The 24,255-nt window shown below is 33.9% G+C and overlaps 1 protein-coding gene across 5 annotated transcripts; it reads right to left on the reverse strand.

The window, feature by feature from the left end:
- Positions 1 to 11,379: 11,379 nt before the first annotated feature.
- On the reverse strand, positions 11,380 to 21,145 carry LOC120157305 (paired amphipathic helix protein Sin3-like 2). Of its 5 annotated transcripts, none has more exons than XM_039168477.1 (25): positions 20,903 to 21,145; positions 20,724 to 20,827; positions 19,979 to 20,188; positions 19,706 to 19,883; positions 19,533 to 19,631; positions 19,250 to 19,420; positions 18,837 to 19,158; positions 18,541 to 18,677; positions 18,346 to 18,421; positions 18,229 to 18,258; positions 17,884 to 18,068; positions 17,640 to 17,794; positions 16,857 to 16,984; positions 16,508 to 16,762; positions 15,265 to 15,888; positions 15,048 to 15,145; positions 13,709 to 14,332; positions 13,517 to 13,617; positions 13,294 to 13,432; positions 13,063 to 13,215; positions 12,774 to 12,937; positions 12,325 to 12,363; positions 12,012 to 12,123; positions 11,744 to 11,900; positions 11,380 to 11,650 (listed from the first exon to the last, which is right to left on the reverse strand). In XM_039168477.1, exons 2-24 carry the CDS (start codon positions 20,795 to 20,797, stop codon positions 11,775 to 11,777), a joined length of 4,200 nt encoding a protein of 1,399 aa, XP_039024408.1. In that variant the 5' UTR covers positions 20,798 to 20,827; positions 20,903 to 21,145; the 3' UTR covers positions 11,380 to 11,650; positions 11,744 to 11,774. The 5 variants fall into 5 exon arrangements, with proteins under 5 accessions (XP_039024408.1, XP_039024409.1, XP_039024407.1 ...); XM_039168478.1 differs by having other exon boundaries at positions 15,048 to 15,133; positions 20,724 to 20,799; positions 20,900 to 21,145; XM_039168476.1 differs by having other exon boundaries at positions 20,724 to 20,799; positions 20,900 to 21,145.
- Positions 21,146 to 24,255: the final 3,110 nt, after the last annotated feature.

Here is a 24,255-nt window from a genome sequence, read left to right on the forward strand (position 1 = left end):
GACAGTATCACTACTAAAAGATCAGATCAGAAGTATTTGACAAAGTATGTATTTGGTTATGTATAAAGTGTTGGCATGTAATAAGTCATTAAGTATGAGCACTCTGATCAAGTCTGTATTTTGTTTTAAATAAAGTTTTAAATTTCCCAGGATTTTTCTTAAGAGTCAAGATTTGAAAAGTCAATGTGACACGTCGGACTCGTATCCGGGTCGGGTACGGGTTGGGGTGTTACATTTAATGGTATCAGAGCTACGGTTTAGCCGATTCTAGGCTAAAAACGAAGTCAAAAGTGTTTTAAAAAGTATACATGCCAACGAATAGTGAAAACTTTTGATCTGATAGAAAGTAAGTATATTGTTTTGCTAATAGAATGATATGATTGTATTTTATTAGATGTCTGGACAAGACAACTCCCGAGACGTAGTGAGAAATGATAGATTAGCTGAAGGTAGTAATTCACCTGCCCTGGCCAGGCAAGGTGAAGGACAGACACTTTCTGGAGTGCCTGTGCAAGACCAAGACGTTTTCTTTAGAACGTTAGACGCGGTGTTGATGCGTTTCCAATCTCCTGCTCCTTCCACTCCGAGAAGGAATATAGCAAAAGATTTAAAAGGATTAGGAGCTCCTGAATTCAAAGGTGAAGTTTGAGGAGAGTCCTGTTGAAGCGGACTTTTGGCTCAATGACGTAAAGATTATGCTAGATGAACTTCATTGTTCTGATATGGAAAAGTTAGACGGAGTAGTCTCCTTGCTTCGTGGACAAGCAAGAATATGGTAGACGAACGTTACTCTAAGAATGACAAGTGACCAAGTGACCTGGTTCTTGTTTTTAGAAGAGTTCAAACCCAAGTATATAGGAGACCAGTTCATCAAGCAAATGAAACAAGAATTCTTGAATCTGAAGCAATTGGATCACACTATATATGAATATGAGTGTGAATTCAATAAGTTGAGTCGTTTTGCGGCTGAGTTAGTTCCAACAGAAAAAGATGCATGCGAATGGTTTGTGGAGGGCTTACGCCCGAGATTAAAGGAGATGTTGATTGTGTTAAATCTGTCCTCATTTCAAGAGGTAGTGAATCGTGCAAAAGCTCTTGAAAGAGCTCAGAATGAACGTTATGGGGATCAAAGAGTTCAATCTTTTAAAAGAACGGGGCCTTCATCGAGTTTAGTATCACCCAAAAGAAGTAGAGATTCTGGTTTTCGATCTCAAGCACGGTCAGAGTCGATGACATCCTCCGCTAGAGGATCAAGTCAGATGAGAGATAGACAGACTCAATTTGTAGAGTCTGGTAATGGAAGAGCACAATTTAGACATTGTCAGAATTGTGGAAGATATCATGGTGGGATATGTAGAATTAAAATCTGGAACTTGTTTCCGATGTGGGGAAATAGGACATTTCATGAGAGATTGTCCATTGAAGGACATAGAGCTTGCACAATCAGAACGATCTGTTTTGATGTCTCAAAGAGGTAGGGGTAGAGGTAGAGAAAGAAATCAAACAGAATCTTCTACTCAACAGGAGATGCGCTCCACTACTAGAATATATAATCTTAATGATAATGAAGACTGTGAGGACCCAGAATTATTAGCAGGTATCTTTCGGTTGTATAGTAAATGCGTTATGATATTGGTTGATTTAGGCTAGCATAATTACATTTGAACAGTAAATTGATGAGAGAAGTACTAATTTTAGTTATGAGTTAATTGTAGTAGTTTATTGATATAACCCATTAAGGTATAATGTTCAGGTAAATAAGATTTGTGGTTACTTGAGTGGATTAAATAGCGTATGAGAACATGAGAAAATATATAGTTTAGTTATGCTATAAGGAAATCTTGATAATGAGGAATAAATAGAGAAAGATATGAGAATGATAGAGTTTAAAGAATCAAGCAAGATAAGTGTTATAAGTGGTGTTAGATTATTTATAGCATGAGTGAAAGAGATATGTATTGAGTAATTAAAGAGGTATATAAAGATTGCTTCATATTGTTATAAAGTGAAAATTCGAGGACGAATTTTCTTAAGGAGGGGAGAATTGTAACATCCCAAACTAGGGGTTAGTGGCTAAATTATAAAGTTTAAGAATTTGATGAATTAAGTAGAAGAATGGAATAATTCGATGATTTATTTGGAAATAATTCCTAAAAGTTGTTAGTAATTATTAAAGTAGATGAAGGGCAAAATGGTCATTGAACAAAGATAATATTAAATATTAATAAATGGGTATTATAATATATGAGAGGTATGATTGAAGAGATAAGTTTTAGACTTATCTTCTTCATCTTCATCTTCTCTCAAACGTGAAGAGCCAGCTTGCAAAGGTGAGTTTCTTTGTTAGTTGGTTATTTGCTAAATTTATGGTTGGGTTTTGATCATTAGATAATAACTAAGCTTAAGGAAAGCTTAGGTTATCTTAAGATTGAAAGATAAAGAAGTTATGAAAGATTAAAAAAAATGGGTTTTTAAAGGAAATTTTGGAAAAGAGTTAATAAGAGATTTTTAAGATGGAATTTGACTTGTCATCAAGAAGAATAGGAGATTTATGAAGTTAGAAAAGATTTATAACAAATTTGAAAGTTTAGTAAGATTCTTAATTTTTAAGAATCTTGATGAAATATGGAAGATAAATATGATTTATATGGACATAAGTTGGTTTCAATAATGATAGTTGAGTTAAAGTCATAATAGGGGATCAAAATAGAAGAATTAAGGGAAGAGTTGATGATTTACGTGTTAAAATGTCAGTTCTGGGCAATGTGCATCGATGCACATTCATTGTGCACCGATGCATCGATGATAAATACCAGAAATTGTTTAAGGTGCATCGTTGCACATGAAGTGCATCGATGCATGAATTTAAATAGAAAACATCGAATAGGATTTATGCATCGATGCATAAGGAGTGCATCGATGCATCCCCATTAAATAAAAACATCGAATGCATTTTATGCACCGATGCACAAGTAGTGCATCGATGCATACATTCATTGAAAGAGGAAATGGGCTTTTCTCTTAGCCTAAGAAGTGACAGTTTAGAATATCAATTGGAATATTGATATGAATCTGTGTATTGTTATTTAGAGATAGAAAGTGATCCGTTTCAGGACAATTGAGGAATTAGAATCGAATCAAAGCAAAGCTAAGGTGAGTGCAAATTATTTTGTACTTACTTTATTGAATTAACATTGGCTTGTGATGAGCCAGTGATGGAGTTACTATGGTAAGAAGTAACTTCTAAATTGTTATGTGATTACCATGTATGCATTAATACATAGAAATAGATGGATGCTATGTTATATGATTTATATGCTTAAGTGAAAATGCAACATATGATATATGTTATTTGACATGACATGCATGGTTACATGAAAGAAAGCTATGTGACTACATGTATATGTGAAAGAAGCTATAAGCTTATATGCACATGTGATATACGTGATATGAATTACATGAAATGATTACATGAATACATGTATATATAATACATGTGATATGATATGAGATATATGGTTACACATACATGTGATATGTGACAGAAGAGAAAGAACAAGTGATACGAAATGTATAAATAAATGCCCATAATATGATACGAGAGCTATAGGTATAGTTGGCATGCCAAGAGTCGAGGGTTTTACCTATGTCTTTCGAGACATATGGACAGTATACCTATGTTCTAAGGAACATATGGACAGTTTACCTAGGTTCTTTGGGACCTATGGACAGTTGCCGAGGTTCTTTATGACCTCTGGATAGTTACTGGGGTCTGTGTGACCTCTGGATAGGTCCTTCGGGACATTTATACGAGCTGTGGTGACAGTATTAGTGCACAACCTCAATGTACTCACATACCTCTATTCTCAATAATACATGGGCAATGAAATTGAAAGACAAATGAAAGTGAAAGTGATAAAAGAAGGTAAGTTGCATGTGTGCATGACCTGATTGTATATTGTTATCATACCATAGATTCATGCATATTGATATGTAGTGATTCAATGATATGAATGCACATACATGAATTATATGTGTTATATGATGAGTATATGGTAAGTGGAAAGGATTATTTGATAGTGTTTGTATATGTATGTCTTTTATTTATATGAAAGGATATATGGTTATATTATATGTTTTATATGTCTCACTAAGTCTATGACTTAGCGTGTAAGTGATTTACACGTAGGTACCAAGAACGAGAAGTGAAAGAATAGAAGTGGCAAAGACAGTATCACTACTAAAAGATCAGATCAGAAGTATTTGACAAAGTATGTATTTGGTTATGTATAAAGTGTTGGCATGTAATAAGTCATTAAGTACGAGCACTCTGATCAAGTCTGTATTTTGTTTTAAATAAAGTTTTAAATTTCCCGGGATTTTTCTTAAGAGTCAAGATTTGAAAAGTCAATGTGACACGTCGGACTCGTATCCGGGTCGGGTACGGGTTGGGGGTGTTACAGTAACATACTGTCCAGGCAAGCAAATCAATAACCTAACAAAATTAATTACACAACCAGACATATTCAATAGGTTTTAACATTTTGTACTTTCTACTTACCACACCGCCAACCCATTTCGTAGGCTTCAACGTTACAACGTCGGATATACTAGCGTGTTGATTTCCCATTGAGATTACAGAATATATGTATGAATCATTAGGATTAATATATTGTCATGAAATATTTAAAAATATCACTCACAAAACAATATATTTCGCTTACTCCGATTCTAACCCATTATTCTATAAATAATCACACATTGCAACTTTGAGCTCATCAATTCCGCTTGGAATATCCGCTTTTTCAACCTACAATTTTGCATACAAATTTTTGTCACAACAACATGATAAAAATCAAATTAAGTTTTCTTTTATTCAACTTACATTCTGCTTCTTCTTCTTCTGGGGTGAAAAATATTCCGAATCCAAATCTGCATCTATAACACTCTCCGGTGTATAGATCACATCGACATCCTTCCTCCTCATTTCCTCTATCTTTTCTTCTTCATCCATCTTTTCTTTTTCATATTTTTTCAATTCATCGTATTTTTGCTCTACATAGCTCTTCATCTTTTTTATTTCACCTTTCATTTTTTTCCTTTTCATCCAAGTTTTTCTCAACCACCCCTTCACCCCCATAAGTTCACTCCTCAATTTCACAACCTCCTTGACCACTCCATCAATTTTTCCACCCATTACCATCTTAAGTTCACCCCTCAACACTTCAACTTCTTTCACCACTCCATCTATTTTTCCTTCCACTTCCCCCTTATGCCTCTCAAGTGTCTCTTTAACTCTTGATTGTCTTTGCAGAATATCAAAAATGATTTTTTTATATCAGCCAATTCAGAAATCAAAATTTTGAATTTAATCTATTTTTCCTCATCGTCATCCACCCCTACAACCATCTCTTCTTCCTTCTCCTCTGCCTCCACTGTCTCATCTGCCTCATCTACCTCCTTGCCAATAACCTTCAAAATTAAACTACAATATTAAGACATTGATTATATTCTTAATATTATTTAATTACATTTATTACCCTTTCTTTCTTCCTCGGTCTATCCACCTTCAACTTTTCCATCACTCTAACCACTTCTTCCTTCCCCCATGCACGGATGCGTGCCACTTTTGTCCTTTCATAAGCCGACAAACTATCACAGCCCAACCAAAAATCGAACAGTGCAACCTGCATTTATAATAGAATTTATCATTTTATATAATAACTATAATATCATTTTATATAAAAAAAACAAAAACGTTCTTCAACTCAGTTACCTCTAAGATTACTATGCACCCTTTGAGGTATCTTTGGCTGCCCTTTTGAAAGGTGATTATTTATTCAATCAATCTCGAATGGACATATTCCGCCCAATTGAATTCACCCTTCAAGCCTTCATCGCAAATAAGCTTCATATAGTCCTTGTTTGTTGACATATCACCCGTTGGACAAAGAAAGATCCCGACAAGGTACAATAGAACTCGGGCCTTTAGGTCATCCCCCCATAAGATCCACTTTTGATATCCTCTTCAACTTCAGCATATGTCACCTTCTGCTTCAAACCATATTTGGAGACAAGTGCTTTCCAGTTCTTACTCTTACAGACTTCTACAACACTTTTGCCTTCGTTTCGTACCCCCAAAATGGCTGTAGCACATGGGACCCCCAGAGTAAATGAATAATCACCATATTTAGCAATACATTGTTGTACATCAAATTGCTCCATCAAGGATCGACACAATTCCCTCCGAATAGGTCGATCCCTTACCCCTACCAACGATCCAAACCCCATTTATTTCAGCATATTCAACTGATCCATCTCCTTAAGGTGTTCAATTAATGAATTCACCCTTTTTATGTTGCACATTGTCGACACTTCCTACATTTTTTAACAATATATAATGTTATTATTCTTATATATTTTGCATCAACGTATTTACAAGTTTAATGAATACCTTCTTTTCATGTGCTTTCCTCCATTCTTTGTATTCTTCACTATCATTCTTTGACTGTGCGATGAAAGGTTCCTCCTCAGCATCACTCATCGAATTTCATTTCTCCAACACATCATTTCTCACCTAATGTCAAGCATAAACGTTTCTTAATAAATACATTAACGCTAAATAATACTCAATGTCAAATTCAATTTACATATCGAACTGATGTGTTTGCCACCTTCCTTCATCTTTTGGCATTCGGTCATATTGTCAACATTTAAAATTTGTAATCAATTTAAAGTTATTAAATACTTTAATCCAAATACCATTTCAACAATAATAACAAAAAACATTGATACTTACTATAAATACATATATCCACCCTTTGGTTGCTTTTGACCCTCAGCCTCAATTTCAAAGTCATCTTCGCCACCAACAATTCTGAGATCCCTTGACTTCATTTTTTCTTCATATATCAGTTTACGCAAATCAAATCAAATCAAATACTGGTTACATACACTTTATTCAATATACAAATATCGATAACTACTCTTGTAGTAAAACGGTTTCCTTCAAAAGAATTTGAATACCACTACAACAAGTGTCAGCACATTTATACAACCTACAATATCATTTTCTACCTATAATATTATAAATAGGTATCCATATTTATTTTCTACCTATAATATTATATAGTCGGTCCCAAATCCTTCTTGGCTTCGATTCAAAATCCCCAAACCAAACCCAAAAACCCTAATATATATTTCCTTCAAACGAATGAGAACACTCAATACTCAAGTATCGGCACATTTATACAACCTATAATATCATTTTCTACCTATAATATTTAATGAAAGTATCGATATTTATATTTTACCTAGAATATCACTTTCTACCTGTAATCGGTCTCAATTGCTTCTTTACTTAGAAAACCCCAAACAACACATAAAAACCTATTTCCGATTACTGTAATAATAAAAAACTAGGGTTTCGACAACATATTTTTTTATTCGACTGCAGCAACAAACAAACAAACTTCGCTTTAAAAACGCCTTCTGAAATGTAGCAACAATTACACTTTAATTTCAAAAACTCGTCCGTCTTCTATCTATTTTCAGAGGAAATTTAGCTATGCCCTTTATATTTTCACCGGATATGTTATTTATATTTAATCGATACAATACCCAAAGTGTCGATACTTTTATGTCAGGTGTCAATACTTTCGATAGGATATTTACCTATTTCTTTAAAATTATCGATAATTTATTACACATACTTATTAAAGTATCGACACTTTCAACATATCCGGTAGCGTTTTACCGGTTTTGTCATTTCGAGACTGATTTTGTCATATTTTTACCTATTATATTGTTAAGTGTCAATACATTTTTATAAAGTATTGATACTTTATAGGTGCTATTACTGCTTTTCTTTTAAATTCCAAAAGTGTCGATACTTATAATAAAGTATCGACACTTTCAACATATCCGGTAGCGCTTTACTTGTTTTGTCATTTTGATACCGGTTTTATTATATTTTTACCTATTATATTGTTATGGATCAATACATTTTTATAAAGTATCGACACTTTATATGCGCTATTATTGTTTGTCTTTTAAATTTCAAAATTATCGATACTTATAATAAAGTATCAACACTTTCAACATATCCGGTAGCTCTTTACCGGTTTTTTCATTTTGAGACCGGTTTTATCATATTTTTACCTGTTATATTGTTATAGATTGATACATTTTTATAAAGTATCGACACTTTATAGGCGCTATTACTGCTTCTCTTTTAAATTCCAAAAGTGTCGATGTTTATATTAAAGTATCGACACTTTCAACATATCCGGTAGCGCTTTACTTATTTGGTCATTTCGAGACCGGTTTTATCATATTTTTACCTGTTATATTGCTATGAATCGATACATTTTTTAATGAGAAAATAACCTCAGTGACCAAAAATGCCTTATGATATACGATTTTAACCAACTTTTTTTGGATTTGCCAAAATGACCAACTAAATCGCAATGCGATCGATAATTCGCAACGCGATCTCCGGTATCGCAAATCAGTTTCCAGATTCGTATCGCAACGCGAATAGTCCAAGTTCGCGTTGCGATAGTCGAAGTTCGCGTTGCGGTTTATTCCAAATTCATTGCGATAGTCCAAAATCGCAACGACTGGTGGTATTGCATTTGTTTCTCTAAAAAGATAGTATTCACGCGGACGTGTCGAAGACACGTATTATCACGACCACGACCACGACTACGACTCGAGACGAGACGGGACGGCGGCGGCGCGCGAGAGTCCCCCTTGTTCTCTATCACTCAACAAGGAAGTGGGAAAGCCAAGCCTTAAATACCATTCCCAATAGTGTTTCCAATACTATGTGGGATTGAGCATTACCAACACTTGTTTCCAATACTATGTGATTATTCAGGAAACAATTAACAATCATGCACCTTAAAACAACTGAATCAGCAACCAATTGCATTAGTATTATACGATTAAATATGTCATAATTAAAAGTCAATCTATAATCAATCGAGATTATTACAATTTTAAGCAAAACATTCAAAAAAAATTGCATCACTCGCGAGAATAAAAAAAATTGTTATCGTGCAATTAGAATCAATTGAAAATAAATTAGAATTGCATGAAAACTAAACGAACCACAAATACTTTTCATACAAATACTAAAGTCATTAACTATAATTCACAAATAATATCAGCTCAATCCCACATAGTATTGGAAACAAGTGTTGGTAATACTCAATCCCACATAGTATTGGAAACACTATTGGGAATGGTATTTAAGGCTTGGCTTTCCCACTTCCTTGTTGAGTGATAGAGAACAAGGGGGACTCTCGCGCGCCGCCGCCGCCGCCGTCCGTCTCGTCTCGGGTCGTGGTCGTGGTCGTGGTCGTGGTCGTGGTCGTGGTCGTGGTCGTGGTCGTGGTCTTGGTCTTGGTAATACGTGTCTTCGACACGTCCGCGCGAATACTATCTTTTTAGAGAAAATTCTTAAGAAACAAATGCAATACCACCAGTCGTTGCGATTTTGGACTATCGCAACGAATTTGGAATAAATCGCAACGCGAACTTCGACTATCGCAACGAACTTGGAATAAATCGCAACGCGAACTTCGACTATCGCAACGAACTTGGAATAAATCGCAACGCGAACTTCGACTATCGCAACGAACTTGTAATAAATCGCAACGCGAACTTGGACAATCGTAACGAATTTGGAAAATCGCATTGCGATAGTCGATGTTCGCGTTGCGATAGTCGATGTTCGCGTTGCGAATCTGGAAACTGATTTGCGATACCGGAGATCGCGTTGCGAATTATCGATCGCATTGCGATTTAGTTGGTCATTTTGGCAAATCTAAAAAAAATTGGTTAAAATCGTATATTATAAGGTATTTTTTGTCACTGAGGTTATTTTCTCTTTTTTATTTGTATCGACATAACCCGACAAGCTAGGTTTGCAGGTTGCCAAAGTTTTTAATATTTCTTCATGATTTCCACCTACAACATTATTATTACTCAACATTTCCGATAGCGCTAAACCGATTTTGTTAAATATCTTTTAATGTATCCTATCACGCCGTATATTAGTCGTATATTAGTTTGTCTTTCCTGAGATAACCCCACGCAACATTTCTTTACTTATTTCCGGAACTTGTTGGGTGTGTTTTCTCGATCCAACGACTCTCACCAGTAATCATATTTTTGTTTATTTTAGATGTTTAAAATAATTTTCGCTTATAGTATACGCTTAATGTTTCTGAATAGGGGTGTTTATCGAGTGATTCGATCGTAAGTTAGACAATGTTTGTTAAAAAAATTTGTTAGTTCGACTCGACTAGTTGCTCGTGAAGTTCACCAAATCTTTTGAGTATGATAATTATGGTTTGATTTTTGGGTATAGAAAATTAATAGTAATAAATAATTAATAATTTAATATTTTTATTTTTTATTAGAAAATCAATAGATTAATAAATTAGTAGTAATTATTAATTAATAATTTATCATATTTCTTATTATCTAATAGTAAATTAGTAATTATTATTAGTCTTTTTAATAGAATAATTTTTAAGGTAACTACTAAAAATTTATAAAAAAAAAATTAACGAGTTGCTCGCGAATTTATCGAGTCAAATTGGATCTTGCTCGACTCAACTCATTAAGGTCTCGAATCGAGTCCACCCGAGTTGATCATTAACTGAGTTGAGTTCAAACAAATCATGAACTGCTTGACTCATTAAGCACACATTGCTCTTTTAAATGTTTACATTATAACGGTCATTAAAAGGTTCTATGGTGGATTTGTAAATTTTTGAAAATTATAAGGACTTAAAATAATATATACATACATATGAATATAACTAAATTATAAAAAATTAAAATGATCAAATTTAAAAAAAAAAACCGATTCTACGTTTTACGCATAATATATAAGTATAATAACATAGTTTAATTTAATAAACTCCATAATTGTTTCTTTATTATGGTTAAAGTATCGAAATTTGAAAACTATTTAATAAAAGTAATAAAAATTTGAAATAAAAGCATTAAACCATCAACTATTGATCTTTCTAAACTCTTATAATTTAATCATAATTCAAAATTGGATGTTTGCTTGGAATCATAATTTTGGTCAAAATTTATATTTGATTCCCACACTACGTACAAACTTATAAATTTTGATTTCATATATTAATTTGATCAATTTTAGTCTCTATATCTCGAATTGTAAAATTTTAAATTTATATCTGAACAAATACATAATAATAAAACTAAATTTCATAATTAAAAAGAAAAATAGATCATCATTTTACACAATATATGAATTAAAAGCACAATTTGATCATTTTGAATCTTTATAATATAGAAATTTTAAAATTAAAAATGTAATAGAAAAAACTAAAATTAATTCAAACTAATTTAGACAACTTATAAGTACACTTTGTAGCCAAAAAAACCATATTGTTTCATCTAAGAAAAATTAAATTCATGAGAAATCAAACATTATGATACCATTTCTTTTCCTTTACACCTTATCTATCATATGCAGATTTCAATCGTATCTACAGGATAATTGCTCAGATCCTGCTCATGAACTTACAAATGTGTGCCACATTTCTTGACATTGCTTCTTTTCTTCGATCCTCTACACGAAAGCCATTAGAGGTCTAGTGTTCTGCAAGAAACCCATTAAGGTTTAAGCCTTTTCGAAGATACTCAGGATAAGAAGAGGGTTATGCAGATACAAAGATTGCCATGTTGTATTCACCTTTCGTGCCGGTCTAGGAAAGAACACTAAATTATTGCGAAGACGATAAAAATCTATGGAACCGTTGTATTCTGTCCCGATTATTGTATGATGGTCTGTGTTGTGAAGAATTTCTTCTACGATAAAAGAAGTCTTCGGTGTCCAACACGTAAGAAATCTTCCGATGGATGATTGTAAAAAAAACTCGAGTTAAACATCGACTGCATAAAACATAGGGTGCACTTTCCTAGTCCGATGAAAAACAGAATGAAAGATAAAAGCACAATACCTTGTACGAGTTGCAAGCTAACTTGTTCTCTAAACCATTAACCAGTTCAACACCTTCCATGGCCAAGCAAGTAGCAGCAAATTCATCTAAACCTGCATATTTCCTCTTGTTCCTGCAAATATCAATAGAGAAACGACGATTAGAACTAGTCTATGTTGTTCCGAAACTTCATTTTTCTTCAAGTACTTGTGTCCAGCACCTATATAAGGATACGAGGATATGATCCTTTTTAAGTATCCCACTATTATATGGGAAAGAAAACTAATAAAAGATCAATATACTTGTATCGGACACATTCATATCCAACACTTACATCCAAGTTCGAGTAACATGGGATTTGCATTTCTTGTTTCTGCAAATATCAGTAGAGAAAAGCCTATTAGAATGTCTATATTTCTGAGACACTTCATTTCTTTCTTGAAGCACTCGTGTCCGACACCTATTACCGGAAAATGACATGGGGTATATGATGCTCAGAAGATCTTCCAATTGCATACAAAAATGTTGAAAAAAATAATTCAACATCCAGAGTCAGAAACGCAAACTCGTTTCCAACACTCACAACTGAATCTGAATCGAGTTACATAAGCACAAGTTATTTAACAACGAATTGCAACTCTTTTCTTTGCTATAATTGTCTATAATAACAAATCAGAGGCTGGCAGAACCTATAGCATCAAAATGCTACATTGTACTTTTAACACCAGAAATATTATTCACAAAACTACAAATCGGTTTAATCCTAATGCTATTTATTATTACCTCTTTAGAGTAATGTCATGTGGCTCCTTCTTGCCGGGATAGACAGACAGAAAGTCATCATGCAAAACAGCTGAAAAATTCGGTTCCATGGAAACGGCAAATGCTTCAGGCTTTTCAATCACATTGTCCATCAGCTGAATAGACAAACAAGATGGCGAAGATGACTGCAAAAAATATGGACCGGAGTAAAAAGAATTATGCATTGACATACCTAGGGCATTCATGTTCCTAATTCAGTTCATTTCTTATTCCCAAAAAAAGAGGTTTTAGAGGGACATGTCAAACTCACATATTTCAATCGATAAATATTCTCCTCGTGAAGGAGGACACGTGCATTCTCATAATACGCTGAATCCATTCTCTTCCAATGTTTCCGGGACTTTTCATAGTCAAACAATTGAAGAAGCTTATTATCCATCTCATCCGCTGCAACAGCCTGAAGCTGTAACGGAAACTAGATGTCAAAACAGTTGAACAAAAAACGAGAAAAAAATTATGAACCATCATCGAAGAAGCTAACCTGCTTAACCAATTTATATATCAACTTATCCAATGTGAATAACACGTATGACTGATTTCCTATTACAGCTCGGCATTCATCCTCAAACTTTGAATTATCGCTTGATCCATCAAGCAGACTATAAAGTGCGCTCAGAAACCTATGTAGCAGAGAGAATAAATTTTCCAAATTAGAAAGCATTAGACCCTTCAAATTCAGCAGTTAAATCGGTATTTAAATCCACCTGGCATATAAATCTGAAGAACTAGTGTCTTTTGGATGTTTCCTCTTTATTTCAGCAGCCGCTGTATTTGTTTTTGCCGACAGTATTCTTTCATATAGGATCTAAACGAAAATCAAAGATTGAAGAATACTTATTAAAATGTAGTGCGGAAAATGAAAAAAATAACTAAAAAGCTTCCGAAACCTTACGTACTTGATGAAGTCTGAAAAGAACGTAGAAATCGTCATTAGCATAAAAAACCCAAGAAATGTTTCTATTGTCTTCGGGTAAAACTGCCCGTACATGCTTTGAAAGAGGCTTCACCGTAAATAGGAAATGTTCCGAAAACAACAAAGACGTGCCATCTCCTCCCACATGTGTATCAGTCATCCCTTCAGCTTCTCCTTCACTCTCGGCCTTACCATCAACTTCATCATGTTCGAACTCTTCCTCCTCTTCATGCTTTTCACGGGAGCATTCATTGGCTGCAGACTCACTGCCCGATGCATTATCGCCAGCCTCTGAGGCATTTTCACTATCGTCATCATCAAAATCCGCATCATTTTCTCCACCAGCATCCACAGAATGCAAGTCTTTCCCGTTTCCAGACTGGTGCTGTCTACTTTGAACACCATGTTGTGCCTTTGGCACAAGCTTTGGACAAGTATCACCGTAAGCAACAAAATTATCCTCCTCAAAATCACCGGTAGGTGATAATTCACCTTCTTCTTTTTCGATTCTGAAGGGACCAGCGGATTCTTCGTGACATTTACTGGCATTAGAGCCATCTATAGGTACTCCATTTACTAACAAAGCATGTTTGGTTACACCAACACCCTGAATTACCAAGAAAATTTAAATAAATTTATTACGACTGAAAATAAAAGAAAAAGCCAAACTGACTTCCGGAAAAAAAAAAACAAAATATCCAAATTGACTTAAATCGGTTGGTTTGGTCGAGCAACCAAATTAACTGAAATAAATGAGACAACCTATCATTTTTTCTAATATTTAAAACTATTATATATTTTATTGATATTTCCATAAAAAAAACTCTCCTAATCCTTGGAGAAGTAGAATCAATTTCTTTTTACAATTCCTTTCATAAATCTATAACAATATAAATATATTTATATTAAGTTGGTATATTTGGTCAGTTAACTATTATATATAAACTGAAATCTTTAACTGACTAAAACTGACACCGAACTAAACTGAACTAAACAAATTGTATCAATTGATTCAGTTTTAACAAAGTTTTGCACCCCTACTTAGGTGTAAGCATTGGATACGAATGTGTCCAAATGGGAATCTACCCATTTTTTCAAATATTTCCATGTATTTAGAGTATCCTTGGAAGGTCATGCCTCGCATCCATGTCGAAAATGTATCGTACAGGAGTGCCAGATACAAATTACTTTAAGCAAAATGAAGAGTTGGAGCAACATAGGCAAAATATGGTAATATTGCTATATTTTAACAAAAAAATATAGTAATATCAGCTTCAGTGATGCTAAGTAGAATACAGTAGTCCATATGCATAAATTCATACCTCCGAAGAATGTACAGGGTTAGCGGTAGCTTCGCGGTCCTCATCAACAACACTACTACTAGGTCTAGATGCAGCCATGCCTTTCCCTTGAAATTCAACTAATCTCATTATAGCAAGACGATCCCAAAAAGAAGGAATAACAATAATAAATTTTATAGGAAAAACAAGATCAATGAATAACAAAACCACAGAAATGAAACTTCCCCGACATACGCACCTGAAGTCCCTTCAAAATTGTTTCTGCTGTGATTCTTTTCTGCTTCCATTCCATTTGCATGCATGTGAATTCCAGACTTTTTATCAGATGTAAATTTGATCTCTTTCTCTAGCTTTGAATCCTCTCTAGAGACACGGCCCGAGTGCTCTCTAGCTAAAGTTTCCCCATTTGTCAAACCACTCCTGCAAGAAATAGTTAATTCTGGTGAACTGTTCTTGTCTCTATCACTGGTAGCCTTTGGTTGCCCGAAATTTACAGTAGCATCAGCTCCAGGACTTCCATCACATTCAGCAACGCTCGAAGCAGTGCAGTTGAATGCAGGATTCTGAGTTTTACCAGCACCATCAGTACCCTCTCTGTCATTATGTCGAGGAGGAACACCCAACATGGGCTCCAGGAAAGTAGTCCAGAGCCTCATGACTCTATTTAATTGTTCTTTTGTTGAATACACCTCTTCACATGAATATTCGATAAGTTTATATAGGTCCTCATGAATGCTGAGATCCGAATATTCGTATTCAAGGTGTGGAGCAAGGGGTTGTCTGTGACCAGCAATGCTAGCCATAAGAACATCGTCTTCTTTCTGGTTCTTCTCTTTCAACTCCTTGATTTCAGCCAGTAAAGCTACAATGAGAAATGAAAGATCAATAAGTCTAAATAAAATCACAAGACTACAGTCGACGGTTAATTACACCATATATTAAAACTAGACCTGTCCAAGGGCCAAGTCTGATATTTGGGAGGGAATGAACCGAAAAAGTAGGTTTGAAAATGGTTTGGGCAAGAAAGCCTTTTCTGTAAATGGGCCGCCCTTGGGGAAGAAACTTCAAACCTGAACCTGCCCTGGCCAGGCTCAAGTATGAATATACTTGATTTTTTTTATATGTAAAAATTCTATAACCTAAAGTTTAAACCCTAATGATATCCTAAAACCCAACGTAAATCTACTATCCAAATACAAGATGCGTGCGGGTGCTGGTATCGATCAAGATCAAGATCGATCTAAAAGGGAAAATTAGATGCCTCAACTTAATAGACCTTTTTAATCCACTTTTTCCCAAATATGCCCTCAAAATTATGGGCGGTTTGGTCAGAAATTTGAGCCCATGTTTTGGGGTAGGCCGAACCTGGACGTACACAGCTTCTTAATAACCTGTCAAAACCTGGTCCAGACCAGCCCATGGCTAGGACTAACTAGAAAATGTTAAAAGTTCGACTATTCTTTCAATCCGATTCCACTTACATTTCGCACTCAAGTTCTTTGAATCCTGCTGCTTGAAATAGAAGCTGCGATGATCAAGTGATTTGTAATGGTTTTTCGAATAAATTTCAGCCCAAACCATGTTGAAATCTAGACGGCACTTTGTCCATTCTTCTTGCTTCTGCTTCAGGCGAGTTAATATTACTGGTAATGAAAGAGCAGGATTTTTACGTAATATTTCCATTACATCAAGACCATGGTCACCATATAACCGCTCAATGCACCTCAAATTCAGAACTGTGGTATGTGATGCAGAAGAATTAAAAAGTTAAGGCAAAAAATATTCATATAGAGACCATATAATTTCAGAATCTAGAAGATAAACACATACCAGTAAAGTGATCTTCTACGCGGAATGGAGAATCCATATTGATTTTATTTTCATTAATGCTGTTCAGCAGGTCCTCTGCACGCTTGGCTGTTGAGCTCACAGATTCTAACAACATATCCAGTTCAAACCTAAGACCATTGAACAAGTCTGTCATTTCTTCAAAGGAGATAATATTTAGAACATGGTTAAGTTACCTTGCATGTCCCTGTACTAAACAAAGAACAAATTAGTCTCCCTACTATAAAATGAGCAATTTAGTAACTGCACATTTAATTTTGAAACAACGAGGTAAAGCTTTAAATGGAAGTAAATTTGAACATTATAGAAAGCTGATCTGTTGCATTTCAAAGTAACATAAAAAACAAAAATCGAAAATTCGGTATTTCTAAAACATGACAATAACGAAATTGTTGATTTTTTCAGAACACAAGTCAATATTTTTTAAAATTCAACCTTATCACAGTTTATAATTTTACCTATTTGCTTCAAAATTGAACGTATGAAGGCCAAATTGATTACTTTTATAGTAGGACTAAGGTGCTCATAAGCCCATAGGACAGGGACCTGTACAGTAGTATAACCCTAAAATTCCAAATGGCTTAAATGAACAGAATAATTAACCAATGCACGTCATTTTTTCTTCTGAAAACTCATTCTCACCTTTGCATACAAAATTAAATGGGAACACCATAATAGTAATAATTATGAAAAGAGAAAACTAGTCAATAGGATGTTTGTTTTAAATAGTACTGGAATAAATCGAGGAAGGCCCAGAAATTTTACCTATCATCCTCACATCTGAACAAGCTCTCTTCATACTGATTTCGGCGCATGTGCTTAAAAGAATAATCCTCACTTCCTGAAGTGACGGATACCCAATAATCATTTAGCACCCGAGCGCCAAGCTCGGATCTCTGACTTGCTACAGGTATTGGGTACTGTGAGAAAGAAATACCAAAGACTGTTATAATCAGTGCCAAATCTTGCATGCCAAAAAACTAAGTAAAGAAATTTCAGAAGTTTATACATCATCTGGCAGAAGCCGATAGCTTGGAGTACAAATTTGGCAGTTAGAAAGGTCAAGCTCTTGTATTGATTTTCCCATGTACTCCTTATATCTCTCCTTTTCCTTAGCTCCCTTGATTTCGCGTTTTGGCTCTCTATCTTTTTCCTCTAATGGCCTGGACGCATGTCTGTCAACACTAAGTGATTCTGCAACAAAAAGAAATAAACTGTCATTGCAATTTACAGATAAATAAGAAAATAATTTGCGTCATTTAGGACTAAACTATGTACATATGTGCATTTTAATATACGAGAAAACAGCCAACGAAAAATAAAAAATGTAAAACAAATGAAAAAGGTGGCTTACTTTTACTAATAACACCGGCAAGGAGCCCATCTGCGGGAGATATTTAAATTAAAACGGAGCAGCCATAAAAATAAATAATCAGAATAAAACAACTTCAAATGATACATAAGCCATTACCAGTATTCTCACAACGCTCCAAGAACTGATTGAACTCGTTCATAAGATCTGGGTACTTGCCAAGTAAATCAGTCACCTAGGAATCAATGCGACGTATAATTAAACTACTAGAAAAATAGAACATACCAAAAAAGGCAATCGAGTGATTCAAAATATTGAATATAACCGCAATAGATGGTGTAATGTAAAACATACCAAATTTTGCAAATCGTTTCGTTTGATTATTCCATTGCTATAAATATTAAGGCATTTTAAGAATGCCTGGTAGTCGTCTGAGCTGCACAACCTCTCCTTAACTTTCTCGCAGAATATAAAACCTTGGTGGAGCATGCCTGAGGTTGGAATAGAAAAAAAAAACTGAAAGCTTAAAAGGTTGATACAAGAAGGATGAGAAAATGTGAATTAACCCGAATCCCATTATACAAGGGTACTTTATTAGCGGTAGAATGCAAAAGAACAGGAAAATTGTCACCCTAAACGGAGAGACTCACTTTTTGAAGTATCCCTGTCATCATAAGAAGAAAATCCTTCATCTTTCCTTCCAGATCTCTTTTTGTCGGGAAAACGCTGCGAGTTAAAATCCCTATTGTTTCCATGTTCGGGATCATTGTTATCACGAATTCTCAGATCCCTATTGTTTTCATGCTCGGGATCATTGTTATCACAAATTCTCAGATCCCTATTATCCTTTTCCATGCGTTTTCTATGCTCTTTTTGCATTTTAATCATTGCTTTGTCATCATCCAATTCAGGACGGTCAACGCTGAGATCCATATCAGCATGGGAAGTAATAATTCTATCCCTCCGACGTTGCTGAAAAAAGAAACAAATCATTATTTCATATCGCAAAGATGTCAAAATATAGCAAGTAAATAAATATTAAAAAATGGGAGAGAGCAGTTACCTTATCCATTTGTGTGTGCCGCAAGGTGGGTGTAGCGCTTTGCTCATTATAACGTTGAGTTGAGTTTCGACCATATGGAACTTGTTGTGTCATAGGTGCTGCTGAAGAATCTGGTAAAAATCTTGTGAACTCCTCGAGCAGATCAGGGTGGTCCTCAAAAAGAGAAGCAACCTGAAATCAACGAAACAAAGAACATGTCAAATTTTCTGGGAAAAAAATCAACAGATTAGGGTTCAGTAGCTACAAATGAAGACAGTTAACAACAAGAATAAGATATATTTACCTCAGTATAAACCTCAGTTATGTCTTTGTGCTCCTTCCGGTACATATTCAATATATCAAGAAATGATTTATAGACATGCTCGTCATGTTGGAAACGTTTCTGCACAGCCAATGGAGAAATTAGACGGATATTGATAAGCAAAAGATTATGGCACAATGGTTTTAGTAGTTCACCTTTATTTTGTTTACAAAACTGATTGCTTCGTCAAATTCAACTGTCTTTTTCGGAGCCTCGTCCTCATCAAGGGTAATTCCATAGCCCTTCGGCAGGAAGGTATTAAATCCATAAATCAAGTTGTTATGCCCTTTGAATAACTCTTTCACTCGGGCAATGACACCAACAGTGTCAGTTCTGCATAAGACAAAAGATGTACCAAACATTAGTAGTTTAAAGCAACCGACAATTTATTTTCGATCAACAAAACTCGAGATTCGAAAACAGGATACCTCTGAGCCTTGAAATCCTTCATGACTTCAAGGAACATGTCATACTTCTCTTTTTGATCCTGAAACATCTCCTTGACTTCCTTTAGATACGTTAAGGCATCGTTTGTAGTCAGTTTCTGTGACATACCTCCTCCAACTCCTCCACCTTCCCCTCCTCCTCCAACACCTTCTGCACCACCACTTCCACCGGGTATTTGGTTTTGCCCATAGCTTAATAGGTAGAAATAATAAAAGAAAAATCAGACCCACAGCTACTCGAACAATTCGAATAAGGAAACTCCGAAAAAATTTGAGCTAAACCTAATTTACTTTCAACATATCATCCTCTTAAAAGAACCTAAAATCTCCTTTACTTGGAAGTAAATTTACCAACTATTAAACAACCAAGAGACAAATCTTAATCTTACTTAATGCAATGATCCAACAACCAGAAAGACCTATACAATTCAAGCCAAACATGAAAAAACAAAAACGTAAACGAATCACTCCATTCGAAGTGGTAAACAAAACAATCCCACATGCAAATCCAAAAAAATTCCCAGTCAAATCTGACCAAAGAAGAATAACCATCAAACTTGACAACAATGACTAAGCAGCAATCAAAAGAAAAAGCAACAAACAGGATAACAAAAAAGGCCAACTTCCATGTAAAAACAAAACCAACCATGAAAACCCTAAAGAGAGAGACAGAACAAGTAAATATATTATAAAAGCAGAGGAAAGAACAAGAAGAAAAAAAGCTTACGATTCAGCCCTAGAAGAACTGAATGGACGTTGAAATTGAGAACCAGAATACACATCATCTCTTACTCGCTTCATCTCTGTAAACCCGAAAACAAAAAGTGAATTGTCTTGACAAAAGAGTCATATTTGAAGAAATGGAAATAAGCCCATTTAAGGTATTGGATTGAAGAAACTTACTCCCCAGATCTTACACCAAGGAAAAACACAAAGGAACTAAATCAGTTTAACCTTTTGTCCCCCCTAATCCTTTGTGTTTATTAATGTTCTTTCTCTCTTTTTGGTTCGGTCATGTAAGAGAGATAGTCGAAGAGGCAGGATATTAAAAATGAAGGTAGAGCCAAAATCCAAAGGAGAAAAATTGGAAAAAGAAGGAAGAATTAAAGATGGTTTTTTGAAAACCGGAGAAGAACAAAGAAGAGAGAAGATGGCTTATTCATTGTGCCGTGCGTTCTTCCTCTGTTTGTTTTTATGGTGTCTTACTTAATGGGCTTTTTTCAGTTCCAAATTCAAGTATAGGTCCAATAATTTTTCAATTAATCTAAGAGTTAATTGTATATATCTTTATGACATTCATTTTAAATTGGTCATTAAACTTTTAAATATACTAATTTCATCTTTAAACTATGACCTTCATTTTAAATTGGTCTTTAAACTTTTAAATATATTAATTTCATCTTTAAATTATTACTCTCGTTTGTCATTAAACTTTTGAACATTCCAATTTTATTCCTAAATTATATCCCTCATTTTCAATTTGTCCCCAAACTTTTGAATCTTTTAATTTCATCCCTGAATTCATCTAAATATGTAATTAGTTTTAACCATATTTTAACCTAAATTTTACTTGTTAAAACATATAATAATATAACTTGACCTAACGGTTTTATTAACAAGGGATGTAATTAGTATATACATATAGTTTGGGATGAAATTGAAATGTTTAAATAGTTTAGGGGCTAATTATAATGAAATTCATAGTTTAGGTATGAAATTAAAATATTCAAAAGTTTAAGAATTAATTAAAAACGATAATACTAATTTTAAGGATGAAATTAGAATATTTAAAACTTTAGAAACTAATTTAAAATAATAATCATAATTTGATGCAATTAACTCTTAATCCAATCACTACTTAAATTGTCACATTTTGGTGGGTCTAAATTATTTTTAAAAAAGAAATTATGAGTTTTAAAGAAATTTATTATTTATGGGTTTATCATATATTTTTAAACCCATACATGCATACATTATAATTTATAAGCAGATAAATTTTATTAACTCAAATCTATATTATGATCTAAATGTTAAACATTTTTTACTCAGATAGACAGAGATGGATGATTGTATCTTTGAAAATTTTAAATTCACATCTAATTTAAGCATTTTTATAATATATTTTGGACCTGAAATTTTATAATTTAGCATTCCTAAAATTTTAATATACTTGTTAAAGTTGCATACCCTCGCATAAAATCTTAGGTGCGTCAATATTTTTAAGTAGTCTTAAATATATAAAAAGTGTCCAACATATGTTGCTTTTTTAGTTTAGTGTCTAACGTTTATTTTGTTTTAGTTTAGTGCCTAACGTTTCATTTTGTTACTCAAAATGGGTCCAGCTGTGACGAACCGTTAGTTTTCTCCGTTAAGTGACACGTGTCACAATCTCGTAATTTTGAAATTTATTTAAAAGTATATTAAAAATATTATTATATTTATATGAAAAATCTTTTTTCGTTTAAATTACAAAAAAACCTCAAAATCCCTAAATCCTAACACTAACCCGCCGTCGCCGCCCTTCCCGGCCACGACCACCGCCGTCAACGTAGTTCTTGTCATCATCCTAGTTACAAGTTATCCTCGATTGGTCATCGAAATCGCTTGGGATTGCGATTTTTATCCTAGAGTTTACAGGATATTAAACGTCGATTTGTTGTCGATCGGCCATTGATCAGTCACGGTTTCATAGGGGTTTCGATCGCCGGGGGAAGTGAGGTCGGGTGGAGCTTCTTCGACGGCAAAAGGTGATGGTCGGCGTGGGTTTAGGGGTTGAAATGAAGGTTTTCAAAATTTTGAGATAATTTCAAAATTTATGTATTTTCTTTTTTAAAAAATATTTAATTTAATTTTTTTAATTTTATACAAATTTTTAAAATACTGGATTGTGACACGTGTCACTTAAATAAAGAAATTAACGGTCCGTCATGGCTTGACCCATTTTTGAGTAACGAAATGAAACGTTAGGCACCAAACTAGAACGAAATAAACGTTAGACACTAAACTGAAAAACGGGCATAGGTTGTACACATTTTGTATATTTAATCCTTTTAAGTACTATAACATTTCAAGTTTGGATTAATTTTTGTTTAGTAAATTTATTTTTATTTAAATAAATGATGATATGTTTTTTTAAATAAAATGAATGATGGTATGCTAAAATAACTAGTCTTCCCAATTTGTAAGTTAATTTGAAAGATTAAGAATTCAAATTAATTTATTTTAAAGAAAATTATTAATATCTTAATAAAAAAAATAAGTAATCGACATACATGCATAGATTATAACTCACAAACAGATAAATTCTTTTAGATTAAATTGACGACGTGGAGTGAATAATGAACACTCTTAACTATTAATTAAATCAAACGATAAGGTTAGTTCAAGTGGTAAGTAGTTTGATATCTCTTAAGTTAGGTTTTAAGTTCGAATTTTTGTGTATTTAGAAAATTCTTACTGGGAGACTAACTCACCAAAACTATGTGTGTGATGCAGATCGGTTCGGATTAGTTAAGACAAAACTTTCAAACGTGAGGACAACGGAAAAAAAATCAAATATATGGATTGGGTCAATTTTACTTTTTTATACTCTATAAAAATATTACTCAAATAAATTAATTTTTTAATTTCTAGATAAATTTTTTTCTATACGTATGAGTAACAGACACACGAGCATGGATTACATTCACAAAACCAACAAATTATGTCGGTTTAAATCCATGAGATGAAATGAATGAATACTTGTAGTTATTAGTGTTAAGATAGCCAAACAGCTATCAGGTAGACATTCAAAACAAAAGAATGAAGAGAAAAAAATTCAGATACATTTTTATTATAATGTAAAAGCTGCATTTTAAGCTATACAAGGGGTGCTTATATACAAGATTGAATAACAACTCTAACCATCTCTTTTACCAACTTAGCAAGCAACGTAAGCAACCCACGTAAGTAAACCTATAACAAACTCTTAACAGACACTTAACAAATTCATGCACAGCAAGCAATGCAGCAAACATTTCATTCTTCAACATTCACCCTATTTGACAGCTCATAACCAATATATCAAAATTTCATTCTTCAACATTCACCCTGCTTAACAATCTTGTAAAACTTTTTAGCATTTCTTCTTTATTCATCTACTTCTTCAATCATTCTTTTACTGCTCGACTCAGGAATCAACAACTTATCCTTGAGTTGAACAATCAGCAGTCGTATTCTATGCTTTAGGAATAAAGGAGCAGACAATGTTTTTGTTAGAA

The sequence above is a fragment of the Hibiscus syriacus genome, unplaced genomic scaffold (assembly GCF_006381635.1).
Source record: "Hibiscus syriacus cultivar Baekdansim isolate YM2019G1 unplaced genomic scaffold, ASM638163v2 tig00111239_pilon, whole genome shotgun sequence".
NCBI classification, from domain to species: Eukaryota; Viridiplantae; Streptophyta; class Magnoliopsida; order Malvales; family Malvaceae; genus Hibiscus; species Hibiscus syriacus.